The sequence below is a fragment of the Oncorhynchus clarkii genome, chromosome 7 (assembly GCF_045791955.1).
Source record: "Oncorhynchus clarkii lewisi isolate Uvic-CL-2024 chromosome 7, UVic_Ocla_1.0, whole genome shotgun sequence".
Lineage (NCBI taxonomy): Eukaryota > Metazoa > Chordata > Actinopteri > Salmoniformes > Salmonidae > Oncorhynchus > Oncorhynchus clarkii.
Genome location: NC_092153.1, coordinates 38002250 through 38020220, shown reverse-complemented (window position 1 = coordinate 38020220; position 17971 = coordinate 38002250). Strand labels below are relative to the sequence as shown.

Below are 17971 nucleotides of genomic sequence, written 5' to 3'. Positions count from 1 at the left end.
ATGGGTATTATTGCACCGCCACTGTGGGGCTCTATTAGACAGTTCTGCAAGCATTATAATGTCAATATACTTTTGATACTCACCAAATATGAAGTTTCGCTGAGCAACTATCTTCATTTACTCCCGGTACAGCCAGTATGTACTTCCCCAAAAAAATCTGAATAAAAACGTACAAGCAAACAAACAAATTCGTCTTCGGCACCAATGTATTGAGCTGTTGTAGACTTCCGACCTGTGCGTGGCAGTAATGAGCGATTTAGGCCTACATTGGCGGTGCCGAAAATTCATTTTTTTGTACATTTGTATTTATTTTGAGAAGACACACATCACACATTCTCGACATCGCTAACGCACAAATACTGGGGCAGGTTTCGTAATGCCTACGATGTTACGAGTGTACTGATATAAGTAGGACACGTGACATCACGACAGTTTTGAGGAAAAAAAACACTTTATACGGGAGTTGTTTCGAGATGGCTATGCATATTATAATGACACGAGTCTAATCGCGTAGCATCTCTCTCTCTCCATTGAATACTGGTGGTTGACGTCAAAAGCCCTTATCGAATATTCCACCCAAAATTACAAGATTGAGATGTATCCACCAATCCAAAGAAAGGATAGGCGGTCGTCTAGACAGCCCACAGTGCCGCTTTGTGGACGACTCCCATTGTTAGGGCGGAGAGACATGTATCTTGTCAGAATATTCATCATCTTTGGTCAAGCACAGCAGCGATGGGGAAACTGCCTTGGCTGGAAACAATCTATTTATCAGTAAATAATACAAAACCCAAAGTAAGGTATTATGACGAACAGGGTTGCAAAAGTATCACCCTGTTTTCTTGACTTGTCAGCACGCGACATGTGACCAATTGCAGCCACACGGAACTTGCTAGTAAGCCTGCTTGTAAGGTTGGTAAATTCATTGAAATCATTGGCTATCTAGCAAAAATAAATTGCTAGCTTGATAACGTTGGATCATTGTTAAAGTTAACTCGCACCAAGTTGTCACCCATCTGCTCCATTTATGTAACTAATGTTAGCTAGCTAGAGTCTATAAACAGTTAACAGTAAGGGTCTGTTTCTGTGTCATGAAAGTCAAAGCCTGCTAGCTACATAAAGCACAACATAAAGCAAAACAGGCTTTAGCTAGCTAGCTAAAGCCTAGCTAATGTTGTGTTAGCTAGCCATGTTGATGGTGCACTAACTTCGATAGATTGTCTCTGGTTGTCATTGCAAACGAGCTGTAGTGGTGGTCAATTAGCCTGCTAAGGGTAGCAATCTGGTCTCGAGACAGTCCTACTCCTCCAGGTAGAACGATGTCTCTCGAGCTCTCTGGCGACTAGCTAAGAATTTAACTCATATTGTAAAACGTCTTCTCTTTTCAGCAATATATATTGCTATCTGGCGCCTAGGGAAGGCAGTTGGCTGTGTCTAACTTTAGGATCATCAACGTATGTTGCCTGCAAGGTTATCTGTTTTGAATACATAGCTAACGTTAGCTAGTTACATTATTGCATGCGCAAATTGACAAATCAGGTACTTTGTGTGTTTGGTAACACATTTTTTTTAATTAACATTGGTTTCAATTCACTTAGGCCAATCATCACATATTAAAACATACATAAATTATGGGTATATACAACCCGTTTTGGATTCACCTGATGTTTGTATGGCCTACCTATTAAACAAAGAAAATACCTCCTTTAGGAGTCAGTGTGTCAGTGTGTCTCCTATGTCAGCAGTGAGTTGGCTTAGGCTAGGTCAGTCTGCTATGCCCCCCTGCAAGAGAGGAGACAGACAGTGAGTGTGGTGGCCCGCTGCGTTGTTGGACTGTGTGGGTTAATGATTGAGTGCTGCCAGGTATATTTACATAGCTGTTTTATTGAACTTCCAAGTAATGTTCTCTCCTCTCTCACATAGGATTGTGAGCATACAATAAAAGTTGCTTAGGCTGGCTATAGACACTTAGAGAGCATTCAGCCTCAAAGTTGATTCGCTCTGCTCTGTCAATGTTTTGTCTTGTTGGAGTTCCAGTCATAGACCTCACTGTTGATTCTAACCAGGGATGTGGCTTCATCCACACAGCAGGGACTAACCTCAGCTGCCACACAGGGACTAGCCTAACCACACAGGCAGGCATTGACCACCGTTGAAGTCTGCCATCACTGTTCATTTATTCCTATAACCATGGCTGACAGCAACACCATCAGGCTCCGAGTCTTCTCCCTCAACTGCTGGTGAGTGCTGTTTTTAGTGTATGCAGACTAAGCATATATTTTTTTGCACCGCACACATACTAGGGCTATAATGTTGTCTGTCTGTCCTTCCTGTTCTCAGGGGTATCCGTTACCTCAGCAAGCACTGTCGGGAGCGCTACGCCATGATCGGAGAGCTTTTGAGCAGAGAGGAGCACGATATTGTCCTGCTGCAAGAGGTTGGTGCACACTGGTCTGTTCTAATCATATTTTGGAGAAGGAGGTCCACTGTGTTACACTCCATTCCACCACTCTCACAGCTGTCTCAGCTGTCTGGGCATTTTGCCAAAGCGGTGGAATTTTTCCACCCTTACATTCCTACTATATATATATATATATATATATATAAATTATACTGCTCAAAAAAATAAAGGGAACACTAAAATAACACATCCTAGATCTGAATGAATTAAATATTCTTATTAAATACTTTTTTCTTTACATAGTTGAATGTGCTGACAACAAAATCACACAAAAATTATCAATGGAAATCAAATTTATCAACCCATGGAGGTCTGGATTTGGAGTCACACTCAACATTAAAGTGGAAAACCACACTACAGGCTGATCCAACTTGCGGATGGTCTCCTGAGGGATCACCTACCAGACCTGGACTAAAGCATCCTCCAACTCCCGGACAGTCTGTGGTGCAACGTGGCGTTGGTGGATGGAGCGAGACATGATGTCCCAGATGTGCTCAATTGGATTCAGGTCTGGGGAACGGGCGGGCCAGTCCATAGCATCAATGCCTTCCTCTTGCAGGAACTGCTGACACACTCCAGCCACATGAGTTCTAGCATTGTCTTGCATTAGGAGGAACCCAGGGCCAACCGCACCAGCATATGGTCTCACAAGGGGTCTGAGGATCTCATCTCGGTACCTAATGGCAGTCAGGCTACCTCTGGCGAGCACATGGAGGGCTGTGCGGACCCCACAAAGAAATGCCACCCCACACCATGACTGACCCACCGCCAAACCGGTCATGCTGGAGGATGTTGCAGGCAGCAGAACGTTCTCCATGGCGTCTCCAGACTCTGTCACGTCTGTCACATGTGCTTAGTGTGAACCTGCTTTCATCTGTGAAGAGCACAGGGCGCCAGTGGCGAATTTGCCAATCTTGGTGTTCTCTGGCAAATGCCAAACGTCCTGCACGGTGTTGGGCTGTAAGCACAACCCCCACCTGTGGACGCCGGGCCCTCATACCACCCTCATGGAGTCTGTTTCTGACCGTTTGAGCAGACACATGCACATTTGTGGCCTGCTGGAGGTCATTTTGCAGGACTCTGGCAGTGCTCCTCCTGCTCCTCCTTGCACAAAGGCGGAGGTAGCGGTCCTGCTGCTGGGTTGTTGCATTCCTACGGCCTCCTCCACGTCTCCTGATGTACTGGCCTGTCTCCTGGTAGCACCTCCATGCTCTGGACACTACGCTGACACACAGCAAACCTTCTTGCCACAGCTCGCATTGATGTGCCATCCTGGATGAGCTGCACTACCTGAGCCACTTGTGTGGGTTGTAGACTCAGTCTCATGCTACCACTAGAGTGAAAGCACCGCCAGCATTCAAAAGTGACCAAAACATCAGCCAGGAAGCATAGGAACTGAGAAGTGGTCTGTGGTCACCACCTGAAGAACCACTCCTTTATTGGGGGTGTCTTGCTAATTGCCTATAATTTCCACTTTTTGTCTATTCAATTTGCACAACAGCATGTGAAATTTATTGTCAATCAGTGTTGCTTCCTAAGTGGACAGTTTGATTTCACAGAAGTGTAATTGACTTGGAGTTACATTGTGTTGTTTAAGTGTTCCCTTTATTTTTTTGAGCAGTGTTTATATGTGTGTGTGTGTGTGTGTATATGTATATATATGTGTGTGTGTTAGTTGAAGTCGGAAGTTTACATACACCTTAGCCAAATATATTTAAATTACATTTTTCAAAATTCCTGACATTTAATCCTAGTTTAAAATCCCTGTCTTAGGTCAGTTAGGATCACCACTTTATTTTAAGAATGTGAAACATCAGAATAATAGTAGAGAGAATAATTTATTTCAGCTTTTCTTTCATCACATTCCCAGTGGGTCAGAAGTTTACATACACTCAATTAGTATTTGGTAGCATTGCCTTTGAATTGTTTATCTTGGGTCAAACGTTTTGGGTAGTCTTCCACAAGCTTCCCACAACAAGTTGGGTGCATTTGGGCCATTCCTCCTGACAGAGCTGGTGAAACTGAGTCAGGTTTGTAGGCCTCCTTGCTCGCACATGCTTTTTCAGTTTTTCAATTTTCTATAGGATTCAGGTCAGGGCTTTGTGATGGCAACTCCAATACCTTGACTTTGTTGTCCTTAATCCATTTTGCCACCACTTTGGAAGTATGCTTGGGGTCATTGTCCATTTGGAAGACCCATTTGCGACCAAGTTTTAACTTCCTGACTGATGTCTTGTGATTTTCCTTCAATATACCCACATACATTTCCTTCTTATGATGCCATGTATTTTGTGAAGTGCAGCAGTCCCTCCTGCAGCAAAGCACCCCCACAACATGATGCTGCCACCCCCACAACATGATGCTGCCACCCTGTACTTCACGGTTGGGATGGCGTTCTTTGGCTTGCAAGCGTCCCCCTTTTTCCTCCAAACATAACGATGGTCATTATGGACAAAGAGTTCTATTTTTGTTTCATCAGACCATAGGACCTTTCTCCAAAAAGTACGATCTTTGTCCCCATGTGCAGTTGCAAACTGTAGTCTGGCTTTTTTATGGTGGTTTCTTCACGATGCTGTCTGTGTGAGTGGACCAATTCAGTTTGTCTGTGATGTGTATGCCGAGGAACTTAAAACTTGCTACCCTCTCCACTACTGTTCCATCGATGTGGATAGGGGGGTGTTCCCTCTGCTGTTTCCTGAAGTCCACAATCATCTCCTTAGTTTTGTTGACGTTGAGTGTGAGGTTGTTTTCCTGACACCACACTCCGAGGGCCCTCACCTCCTCCCTGTAGGCCGTCTCATCGTTGTTGGTAATCAAGCCTACCACTGTTGTGTCGTCCGCAAACTTGATGATTGAGTTGGAGGCGTGCGTGGCCACGCAGTCGTGGGTGAACAGGGAGTACAGGAGAGGGCTCAGAACGCAACCTTGTGGGGCCCCAGGAGGCTGAAGAAATTCGGCTTGTCACCAAAAGCACTCACAAACTTCTACAGATGCACAATCGAGAGCATCCTGGCGGGCTGTATCACCGCCTGGTACGGCAACTGCACCGCCCTCAACCGTAAGGCTCTCCAGAGGGTAGTGAGGTCTGCACAACGCATCACCGGGGGCAAACTACCTGCCCTCCAGGACACCTACACCACCCGATGTCACAGGAAGGCCATAAAGATCATCAAGGACATCAACCACCCGAGCCACTGCCTGTTCACCCCGCTATCATCCAGAAGGCGAGGTCAGTACAGGTGCATCAAAGCTGGGACCGAGAGACTGAAAAACAGCTTCTATCTCAAGGCCATCAGACTGTTAAACAGCCACCACTAACACTGAGTGGCTGCTGCCAACACACTGACACTGACTCAACTCCAGCCACTTTAATAATGGGAATTGATGGGAAATGATGTAAATATATCACTAGCCACTTTAAACAATGCTACCTTATATAAATGTTACTTACCCTACATTATTCATCTCATATGCATACGTATATACTGTACTCTATATCATCGACGGTATCCTTATGTAATACATGTATCACTAGCCACTTTATACTATACTATGCCACTTTGTTTACATACTCATCTCATTTGTACATACTGTACCCGATACCATCTACTGTATCTTGCCTATGCTGCTCTGTACCATCACTCATTCATATATCCTTATGTACATATTCTTTATCCCCTTACACTGTGTACAAGACAGTAGTTTTGGAATTGTTAGTTAGATTACTTGTTATTACTGCATTGTCGGAACTAGAAGCACAAGCATTTCGCTACACTCGCATTAACATCTGCTAACCATGTGTATGTGACAAATAAAATTTGATTTGATTTGATTTGGTTTTGGGGCAGTGGCTTCTTCCTTGCTGAGCGGCCTTTCAGGTTATGTCGATGTAGGACTTGTTTTACTGTGGATATAGATACTTTTGTATCTGTTTCCTCCAGCATCTTCACAAGGTCCTTTGCTGTTGTTCTGGGATTGATTTTTGCTTTTTGCACCAAAGTAAGTTCATCTCTAGGAGACAGAACGTGTCTCCTTCCTGAGCGGTATGGCGGCTGTGTGTTCCCATGGTGTTTATACTTGCGTACTATTGTTTGTACATATGAACGTGGCACCTTCAGGCATTTGGAAATTGCTCCCAGGGGTGGACCAGACTTGTGGAGGTCTACAATTTTCTTTCTGAAGTCTTGGCTGATTTCTTTTGATTTTCCCATGATGTCAAGCAAAGAGGCACTGCATTTGAAGGTAGGCCTTGAAATACATCCACAGGTACACAGATTGTACGTTTTTTTTGAGGAAGTAACTGTTTGCCCATAATAAATAACTGTTTGGCCATAATGACCATAGTTATGTTTGGAGGAAAAATGGGGACTCTTTCAAGCCGAAGAACACCATCCCAACAGTGAAGCACGAGGGTTTCAGCATCATGTTGTAGGCGTGCTTTGCTGCAGGAGGGACTGGTGCACTTCACAAAATACATGGCATCATGAGGAAGGAAAATTATGTGGATATATTGAAGCAACATCTCAAGACATCAGTCAGGAAGTTATAGCTTTGTCGCAAATGGGTCTTCCAAATGGACAATGACCTCAAGCATACTTCCAAAGTTGTGGCAAAATGGCTTAAGGACAACAAAGTCAAAGTATTGGAGTGGCCATCACAAAGCCCTGACCTCAATCCTATAGAAAATTTGTGGGCAGAACTGAAAGTGTGTGCAAGCAAGGAGGCCTACAAACCTGACTCAGTTACACCAGCTCTGTCAGGAGGAATGGGCCAAAATGCACCCACCTTATTGTGGGAAGCTTGTGGAAGGCTGACCCAAGTTAAACAATTTTAAAGGCAATGCTACCAAATACTAATTGAGTGACTGTACTCTTCAAGTACAGCATGTAAACCACTTACCCATTGGGAATATGATGAAAGAAATAAAAGCTGAAATAGCATGATTTATCTACTATTATTCTGACATTTCACATACTTAAAGGAAAGTGGTCATCCTAACTTACCTAAGACAGGGAATTTTTACTAGGATTTAAATGTCAGAAATTGTGAAACATTTAAACTCAGTTTATTTGGCTAAGGTATTTGTAAACGTCCGAGTTAAACCGTGTATATATACGCCACAAAGTTATCCCTATCTATTGAACAAGCTTTTCAACACTTGTCTTGATGTAATTAATTAGCATGGTGTGAAGCCTTCGCTAACTGAGCGCTTGTTATTCAATATCTTCAAGTACAGTGCCTTCAGAAAGTGTTCAGTCCCCTTGACGTTTTCCATATTTAGTTGTGTTTCAGCTTGCATTTAAAAATGAGTACATTTAAATTTTGTTTGTCACTGGCCTACACAATACCCCATAATGTCAGTGGAATTGTTTTTCCAAATTCATTAAAAATTAAAAGCGGATGTTTCTTGAGTCATTAAGTATTCAACCCCTTTGTTATGGCAAGCCTAAATAAGTTCAGGAGTAACCATTTGCTTAACAATACTAGTGTTTAACATCTCTGTACCCCACACATGCAATTATCCGTAAGGTCCCGGAGTCAAGAAGTGATTTTCAACCACAAAGACCAGGGAGGTTTTCCAATGCCTCACAAAGAAGGGCACCTATTGGTAGATCGGTGTAAAATAAAAAGCGGACATTGAATGTCCCTTAGAGCATGGTAAAGTTATTAATAACACGTTGGATGGTGTATCAATACACCCAGTACACTACAAACATACAGGCTTCCTTCCTAATGCAGTTGCTGGAGAGGAAGGAAACCGCTCAGGGATTTCACCACGAGGCCAACAGTTACAGAGTTTAATGGCTGTGATAGGAGAAAACTGAGGATGGATCAGCAACATTGTAATTACTCCACAATACCAACCTAATTGACAGTGTGAAAAGGAAGCCTGTACAGAATAAATCCAAATATTCCAAAATATGCATCCTGTTTGCAACAAGGCACTAAAGTAATACTGCAAAAAATGTGGCAAAGTAATTTGTCCTGAATACATGGTGTTATGTTTGGGGCAAATATAACACATTACTGAGTACCACTCTCCATATTTTTAAGCATAGTGGGGGCTGCATTATATTATGAGTATGCTTGTCATCGTTAAGGACTGGGGAGTTTTTCAGGATAAAAAAAGAAACGTAATAGAGCTAAGCACAGGAAAATACTAGATGAACACATGGTTCAGTCTACTTTCCACCAGACACTAGGAGATAAATTCTCCTTTCAGCAAGACAGTAACCTAAAACACATGGCCGAATCTGCACTAAAGTTGCTTACCAAATAGACTGTGAATGTGGCTGAGTTACAGCTGTAACTTAATTCTGCTTGGAAATCTATGACAATACTTAAAAATCGGTGTCTAGCAATGATCAACAACCAATTTGACAGAGCTTGAAAAATGGGCAAGTATTGTAAATTACAGGTGTGGGAAGCTCTTAGATGCTTACCCAGAAAGACTCACAGCTGTAATCACTGCCAAATGTGATTTTAACATGTATTCACTAAGGGGCGTGAATGAGATTTAATTTTCAATAAACATTTCTAAAAACACTTTTTCACTTTATCATTATGTGGTATTGTGAGAATAAAAAGCAATTTAATTAAGGTTTTATTCAGGCTGTAACACAACAAAATGTGGAGTAAATCAAAGGGTATGAATACTTTCTGAAGGCACTGTGTGTTCTCAATGTTCCCCTGGGTTTATTTTTCAGGTCTGGAGTGAAAAAGACTTCCTCTGCTTGAAAAGGAAACTTTCCTCTACCCATCCGCACTCCCATTACTTCAAAAGGTACAATTAGAAATCTGGTTCAATCTGTTGGTGTTGCTGGCCCTATAGGACCTCCATGTAGTTAGTTTTCCTAGTAATCCCTTCATCAACTCTCAGAACATACGTGGAAAATATTTTAAATCTGACTCCCACGTTTTCACTCAGTTTCTCAATCAAACCTTTCTTTAAGGACTTCATTTAATGGGAACACAGCAAACACACAGTGATCCCTGTGCTCTGTATTGTACACTGCGTTTTCATGTCAACCACAAGAAACATTACTGTTAATTTGGTAGAATTATTTTTTAAGAGAATGACCTCAAAGCAGGAAGATTAGCTAGCTATTGCACAATGGAATTTCTCCAAGTTAAGCTTAATACTTGCTTGACCTCCCATACCAAGGCACAGGGTTGAGATGAGTTCAAAAGCCTTGCATTTCTAATCCTCTCAGTAATTCACTAAAAGAGTGGAGGAGATATTTAAGTCTGCAGATTTGAGTGAGTTGGTTCTTACATTTTTAGTCAGAGGTTGCAAACACTTTTCAGCGTATATACTTTATCTGGACTGGTGTAGTTTGCAGTCTTATCATGTCTAACAGTATGCAGCTTTTAGACCTAAGAGAAACGGGACTAAACACTTTACTTGAACAGTAGGACTTCAAAACCCATGCATAACACATTCATAAGCAGTGCATAGGTATGAATGTGTTATAAAGTCCTTCTGTATGTAGCCTACCCTTAAAGTAAAGTGTGACCAAACACACTCTAGTAACATGTGGTAGCCTACACATGTATCTTAATGTTGTGTTTGTGTGTCCACAGTGGAGTCATAGGCAGTGGAATGGCCACGTTCTCCAGACATAGAATCCATGATGCATTTCTCTACCGCTATTCATTAAACGGCTACCCATACATGGTAAGTCATCTAGTTCTCAGACATTTGTGTGTACAGTATGATGAGTTTGTCTTTGGTAGGTAGTCAGGCATTCTCTTCAGTCCTCACTATGTATCCTGTCCTCTGTTCCAGGCCCACCATGGAGACTGGTTTGGAGGCAAGGCTGTGGGGATGGTCATATTAAACATAGGCAGACTGGCAGCACATGTCTACGTCACACATGTAAGTGTTTCTATCCAGACTTCTCATCCACACCTGGGAATAAGACGATGGTGCCCTGGTCCAAGGGCAGTTTAGTTAATTTCTCCATAATGGTTTAAAGGGAAATCTGTAGTTGCTACATACGTTTTTTTTTTTAGTTTTTTTTTTTAAGAAAATGACTTATTTGGAAAGTATTCAGACCCTTTGACGTTTTCCACATTTTATTACATTACAGCCTTATTCTAAAAATGGATTAAATACATTTTCCCTCATCAATCTATACACAATACACCATAATGACAAAATAGATTAAAAAACAGAAATACCTTATTTACATAAGTATTCATACCCTATGCTATTAGACTTGAAATTGAGCTGAGGTGCATCCTGTTACCATTGATCATCCTTGATGTGTCTACAACATGATTGGAGTCCACCTGTGGTAAATTCAATTTATTGGGCATGTTTTGGAAAGAAACACACCTGTCTATAGAAAGTCCTGCAGTTGACAGTGCATGTCAGAGCAAAAACCAAGCCATGAGGTTGAAGGAATTATCCGTGAGCTCTGAGGCACGATTGTGTCGAGGCACAGATCTGGTGACAGGTACCAAAAAAATGTCTGCAGCATTGAAGGTCCCCAAGAACACAGTGGCCTCCATCATTCTTAAATGGAAGGAGTTTGGATCCACCAAGACACTTCCTAGAGCTGGCTGCCCAGCCAAACTGAGCAATCGGGGGAGAAAGGACTTGGTCAGGGAGTTGACCAAGAACCCGGTGGTCACTCTAACAGAGCTCCAGAGTTCCTCTGGAGATGGTTGTCCTTGTCCTGAAGCCACTCCTCAGTAAAAGGCACATGACAGCCCTCTTGGAGTTTGCCAAAAGGCACCTAAAGGACTCGGACCATCAGAAACAAGATTCTCTGGTCTAATGAAACCAAGATTGAACTATTTGGCGTCACGTCTAGAGAGAACCTGGCACAATCCCTATGGGGAAGCATGGTGGTGGCAGAATTGTGGTGGCAGCATCATGCTGTGGGGATGTTGTTGGGACACTAGTCATGTTCGAGGGAAAGATGAATGGAGCAAAGTGCAGAGAGATCCTTGATGAAAACCTGCTCCAGAGTGCTCAGGATCTCAGACATGGGAGAAGGGTCACCTTCCAACAGGACAACGACTCTAAGCGCACAGCCAAGACAAAGCAGGAGTGGCTTCGGGACAAGTCTCTGAATGTCCTTGAGTGGCCCAGTCAGAGCCCAGACTAGAACCCGATCAAACATCTCTGGAGAGACCTGAAAATAGCTGTGCAGCAACGCTCCCCATCCAACCCGACAGAGCTTGAGTCGATCTGCAGAGAAAAATGGGAGAAACTCCCCAAATACACTTGTGCCAAGCGCTTAGCGTCATACCCAAGAAGACTAAATTCTGTAATCGCTGCCAGTGGTTCTTCAACAAAGTACTGAGTAAAGGGTCTGAATACTTATGTAAATGTGATAAACTAGCAAACATTAAAAAAAGTTTTTGCTTTATTATGGGGTGTTGTGTGTAGATTGATGAGGGGGGGTAAACAATATAATCAACTTTAGAATAAGGCTGTAACGTAACAAAATGTCAAGGGGTCTGAATACTTTTCAAATATACTTTCCATGACTCATGAGCTTAGTTCAACTGTAGTACCCCATCAGAAGCCAAAATATATACGCTTTTTCAAATCAAATTTATTGGTCACATACACATGGTTAGCACTGTCAATGAATTTGAGAGTGCTTGCATTTCTCCAAACCCATCCCTCAGCAGTGGTGGGGAGTCTGCTTTGTTGTTTGATCTGCAGTGCCCTTTTAAGGTTAGGATTTTGGGGAGTTTGCTGATCCTGGATCTGTGCCTAGGGGTAACTTCTACCTGAAGCAGACAGATGCATATGAGATGTATCTATCGCTAATGTGGTGTCCTCTTCCTGTGTGTGTTGTCCAGCTGCATGCAGAGTACTGCAGGGAGAAAGACTCCTACTTACCTCATAGAGTGGTACAGGCCTGGGAGCTGCAGCAGTTTATTCGGTAAGGAGGCTAACACTCAATGCACCCTGCCTCTTGCCATCTTAATTTCGGTGCCATTTTAATGGGTGTTATTCTGATCTATTCTGTTAGTCATACCTCCAGTGGAGCAGACCTGGTGATTTTGGCCGGAGATCTGAACCTGCATCCCCAGGACCTTGGCAACCGGTTGCTACGGACATACACTGGCCTCCGGGACAGTTACACAGAGACTGCTAAGTTTGATGTATGATGATCAGTCCAATTACATTCTTTTTTCATTTGAAATCGAACTGAAATATCTTGCAGAGGAGAGGTTGATTGTTTTGTTTTATTTGTTGCGGACATGCCTCAAATGCTTTATTAAAATTAACTGAAAAGATTTTAATCATCTTTTCTCCGTAGGGCTGTGAGGACGGCATCACTCTTATAGCATATAACCCTTTCATCAATCCCAAAGAGCTCTGCCCCTTCGAGAAGGGCATCAGAATAGATTACATCCTCTACAAGGTGACAGTGGGAAGGATTGTTGGATATCTGGATTTTGTTGTAGTTTCTAACAGTCTGCCAATATGTACTGGATGTTAAATGTGCCTACTTAATATAAAATGGACATCGAAGAGACATTGATCATTGTATTGATGGTACATCTTGTACACTAAAATGTGTTGTCATTCCTAGGGGTCAGGAAGAGTGTCCATCCAGTGTGAGTCTCTGTCAACCACCAAGGGTTCTGTCCCTGACCATCCCTTCCCTTACTCTGACCACGAGGCCCTTAGCGCAGACCTGCAGCTGCAGACTCTAACCCAACAGGCAGGAGGAGACGAGACCAGAGGTGAGCAGGACTGTGCTGCAGGTACTCATTCTAAGCCTAGATGTGGTTCACAGTGATTTGAAGTGTAACGCTTTGTTAGAGGAATTACTTTCCAATATGTTCATTAACCAATTCAATTATAACAAAGCAAAACACTTTGTCTGTTTCTAAGAATTTGTAAGCTTCTTATTTGCATAAAATAATGTTGGTTGGATCTAGTCACCGTTCCTGTCAACCTGGGGTGTATACCGGCCTGTTATAGAGCCCCAATGTCAGGGGACAGGACTTTATTTTACGGGACCACGGCCCGCCCGTGCACGGTTCTCGGCTTGTTACCTTCAGATGACCGGGACAGATATTTAGATCCGGCTTCAAAGGACCAAATGTTAGATTCATTTAGTTCATATGTGTTCATTAATCAATTCAATTAAAACACTCTGTCCATTTCTAAGAATTTGTAAGGTTCTTATTTGCCTAAAAATGGACAGAGACCAGCCATCAAAATTAATCAATAGCGTTTATTCTCGAGAGCTCTACCCATCATTTCATGTACATTGGTTTATATACCTCTCATTTCGTCATAAATGTCCCTCCTCCTCTAAGACGATGACAAAGCTGCTTTTCAATTCCATTCCAACACATACATATGCTACCACATGTTACACAATCTACTGCAAGCCCAACGGTTTCTCCCCTCCCTGGTTGGGGACCAGACAATCCTTCCTGTTGTTAGTTTCACTGTGATCACAAGTTGTCTGTTAACGCTTCCTCTTGGCCTATGTACAAACATTCTTCACCAGACAGCATATAAATCTGTACGTTATAACTCTACGCCAAATGTATACATTATTTAGTCATTATTGATACAAATCCTTCAACATATTGGCTTTGTCGGCAGGATGAGGGACATTTTAATTGAATTGATTAATGAACACATATTAACTAAATTCATCTAACACTCTTACAGGTTTGTAATATTGTTATTATGACTCTTAAAGCTGATGTATGTATTTTGTCAGTAATCTTCCAAATGTGATGGCCTAGGATTTGACTTGCTATTTCCCTTCTTCCCTCAGGTAAGCTGGCTGAGCTGGTGGACATTGTGACGGAGGCCCGTACTGAGGTGAAGGTGGGCCTGTACTGTGCTGAGAGGATGCGCTACACGGCAGCTCGTACCGGGGTGATGGGCATGGCCCTGCTGCTGTTGGAGCTGGCCATCGCTGCTGTTCCCTGGCTGGCCCTGAGAGCTGACCAGCCCTTCCCCCGGGCCTCCTTTTACCTATTGGGGGTGCTGTGCTTTGCCATCCTGATCACCACCTTCCTGCTCTACATCTTCTACTCCATGGAGGTGAAGGCTCTACAGGGGGCAGAGGACCAGATGAGGCTGGCTGTGGGGAGCCTCCAGGAAAGGCTGAGGGGATTCCCCCTTGCCCAGCCTCTGAACCGCCTCTGTAGGCCACTGGACGGACAGGACCCCTGCCCTCTGGAGCCAGAGGAATAGAGGCAGGAGGAGGGTGGGGGTATAAAATGAACTGTGAGGAACTGATCTTAAGGATGGAATCTGCTTTAGGGGAAATAATGCCCCATGGCTGTTTTTGTTGATGAAGCAGCGGTGAGGGGCGTCGAGGATTAAGATCAAATAAATGACAGTACATATGCAGCTGTTCTATCGCGTAGTGAATGATGTCCGATAGGGGAAAAGTGTTTGCAGTTACTTATTTGCTGTTGTAATATTGCAAACGGACGTGGCAGTTTCACCTTTAAGGATACCAGCTTTAAAGAGGTCCTGGGACTGTCTGCATCGACTGAATGTACTTTATGCTATTGAGGATTCACTGCAGTAGAAGCATGCAGCATAAGGTTTGACTTAATGACTTGAACCAGAAGAAAAGGACATTTCTAGAAGTGGTTTTGCTCATGTGCTTAGCTGCTATGTTTTGTTTAGTTTTAACTTTGTCCATCTGTAAATTCCACTCGGCAATCTATGGATTGCTTACTTACTCATCTTCATTCTCGAACAATGACAGCTTCTCGTGACAATTGGCCATGAGACAATCAGGTGATAAACACATTCTTAACGTACATCTTTCCTATAGTCCAGACTTGAGGATTGCATTGGCACTAGGAGGTTCCTCAGGTCTGGCTTGCATTCCACCACTCAGGGTCTTGGTGGGACCAATTCTTTCCTCTGTTTCATGACTTCCTTTTACAGTGTATAGCAGCTTAGAGCCTCTTTAGCACAACTCGGGGACAATGTATGACGTCTGCTTTTAGTTGGAGCCATGTTTTGTTCAGTTGTTGTGAATGTTACACTAAGTTCCAAATTGATCCCCCTAGCCCTTACACCCTAGGCACTCCTGGAGATCTGAAAGGCTTGGATAGGTGGATGCATTGCTGTCGTAGCATTGTCTACTGATTGGATGGGTGGAACTATTACCATATTGCTTCTACCTATCCAAATCCTCTCAGATCAGCAGGAGTGTCTAAGGAGTAGAGTCTTTAAAGGTCCACTTGGAATTCAGCATCCGAGTGCCCTGCAGGACAAGAGCTCCTGTGACATGGCCAGTTTCAAATGGACTGTGGGGCGACAAAGCACAGTTCCCCCTCTTGAGCTGTACATTAGGCTTTTATTTCGTAGACGTGTTGGGAGGAGATGATCAGATCTCTTGAGCGGTGGCTGCACTGTCCCAAAGAGAGATTTGAACGCATTCGCTTGTCTTGTGTAGTGTTTTTAGAAACTGTTGATTTTAATCATAGTCATTTGCTCTAATGATTTTTATTTATGACGTTAACGAATAATCTTGGTAACCAATCAAGGCACACTTGTAAAGAGTCACTTAGAGTTGAGAAGATCAAGTTGTTTGGGTACCTGCACTTGATTAGCAAGATAAAGCTTTTAATGTACCTACCTTGTAATTGAATGTACTGTAAAACGAAGGCCAGTGCAGAGATTGTCAATTTAAAAGCACAGAACTGTAACCCTGTCCTGCTTCTTTCAGGGGTTCAGTTTAGTGCAATTAATGATGGGAAAAGACTGAATCATTTGTTTTTTTTTATATTACACATGGATACATTCAATTATCATCACAAATGTGGGCTAGTTAAATGTATCTTGCCACTCCTTTGAATCATCTTGGTTAAAATGGAACTCTAGCTAATATGGTGTAGTTACTAACAATCCGTGGTAACATTTCAGGCAGTATTCAATCCACTTGATTATATGGATTGTTATTGACAATTTGAAGGACATGATTGTAAAGGAAATAATAAATAGTCTATACTAATATTTGGATGTATGTGAACTGTGTTTGTTATAGTGTGATTACTTCTTAGGATCTGCAAATTAATGACAATCCACTTTATTTTTTTTACATTTTGTCATTTTAGCAGATGCTCTTATCCAAAATGACTTACAGTAGTGAGTGCATACTTTTTCAGACTGATCCCCCATGGGAATTGAGCCCACAACCCTGGTGTTGCAAGTGCCGTGCTCTGCCAACTGAGCCACACGGGAATCAACACTCAATGACGCTGCAGATTTGGAAGAGCCTACAGTCTTTCAGACATTCTGTTCATATCATCTGCTAAGCTTAGCTAGTAACTTAATCGGTAGAGCATGGCGCTTGCAACACCAATGGTTGTGGGTTCGATTCCAGTCACAGTGCACCATTCACTTTGGAGTCTTGCGGTATAAAGATATCTCCATTTCGTTGTGGTTCTAATTGACCTTTTTTACCACCAGAGGGCAATGTTGCACATGTAGCAGATACTAACCACCTGAGGATAGCAATACAATTCTAATGGCAAACCAAACAAATAGACAGGCAAGATAAGGTGACCCATGTGATATAGCTTTCAAAGATTAACAATGTGATGTCTCCCATCTGTGGTATAATCTTTGCTGGAAATGCAAACACTTACACACAAAGATCTTCAACTTTAAGAGAAATAGATGTATTTTGAAATATGGACCTTTAGTACATTTACTTACCATATATAGGTATTGTTTCTTTGTTTACACTGGCATTTGGGTTTATTACAAGGTAATAATCATATAGCCGACCACTGACTTTTGGAAACTACAAACCGTAAGTGTGCATAGATAGTATGATTGAAGGATAGAAGTGCTGTTACTTCAACACAAAAGTTAAGCTCTGCTCTAATGTGTCATTTAACATGTCTGAACATCAACACCTAATTCCATTTTAGGGTTTCCTGAGAAGTGGAAAATGAATGCTTGGTGCAGATTGCCAGGTATAGTTTGGCCACCACCCATAGCAATAACTGCCCTAGGGCGCCAAGCTGTGCCCATGGGTGTGGTGCTGCTTTGTTTTGTTTACACCAGAGCATTTGGCCAGTGAAGAGGAGTTGCCTGGCCTAACAGCATACAATCTGACAATTGAATTGGGTATTTTCCCAGGGTATTCTCACGGGCTTTGTTCTTCAAAATAGGTTCTGTTTGATCAACTGTCATAAAGAGATAAGAATCATTAGACAAATAAGTTCACCATATTCAATATCACATTTGGGAGTGTTTTTTATTTATTTTTTACAAAAGACTCCGTGAAGGCTTATCCAATGTAATTCATTTCAATTTCATTCCTCCAGAGTCTGACCTTTGCTCTCACACGTTCCTCATATAAAATCAGATTGTCGATCACACCTAGCCTTGCCTATCTCACTTTGTTAGAAATGTGTCACCGGCTTGAGCGATATTGAATAAGGCGGTACAGAACGATCTATTCATGAACATCTTGAGGGTCAAAAGGGGTGAAGAGTAGTCACAGTGCAGAAAGGTGTGAAGAGCATAAT

The 17971-nt window shown here is 42.6% G+C and overlaps 1 protein-coding gene across 8 annotated transcripts; it reads left to right on the top strand.

The window, feature by feature from the left end:
* The first annotated feature begins 630 nt into the window (after positions 1–630).
* On the top strand, positions 631–16445 carry LOC139413257 (sphingomyelin phosphodiesterase 2b). 8 transcript variants are annotated; one of them, XM_071160419.1, is made up of 13 exons: positions 657–912; positions 1389–1454; positions 1726–1863; positions 2105–2240; positions 2341–2437; positions 9169–9245; positions 10046–10139; positions 10251–10340; positions 12287–12369; positions 12460–12592; positions 12751–12855; positions 13027–13201; positions 14236–16445. In XM_071160419.1, exons 4-13 carry the CDS (start codon positions 2191–2193, stop codon positions 14658–14660), a joined length of 1329 nt encoding a protein of 442 aa, XP_071016520.1. In that variant the 5' UTR covers positions 657–912; positions 1389–1454; positions 1726–1863; positions 2105–2190; the 3' UTR covers positions 14661–16445. The 8 variants fall into 8 exon arrangements, with proteins under 8 accessions (XP_071016524.1, XP_071016520.1, XP_071016525.1 ...); XM_071160417.1 differs by having other exon boundaries at positions 674–912; positions 2089–2240; positions 14236–16443; XM_071160424.1 differs by lacking the exon at positions 1389–1454 and having other exon boundaries at positions 664–912; positions 2089–2240; positions 13027–13180.
* Positions 16446–17971: the final 1526 nt, after the last annotated feature.

Excerpts from the sequence above, each read along its gene's own strand:
- LOC139413257 (XM_071160419.1), top strand. The coding sequence starts at position 2,191 with ATGGCTGACAGCAACACCATCAGGCTCCGAGTCTTCTCCCTCAACTGC. Across the intron at positions 2,438-9,168 it reads ATATTGTCCTGCTGCAAGAG|GTCTGGAGTGAAAAAGACTT; the intron begins GTTGGTGCACAC and ends TTTATTTTTCAG. Across the intron at positions 10,140-10,250 it reads TAAACGGCTACCCATACATG|GCCCACCATGGAGACTGGTT; the intron begins GTAAGTCATCTA and ends CCTCTGTTCCAG.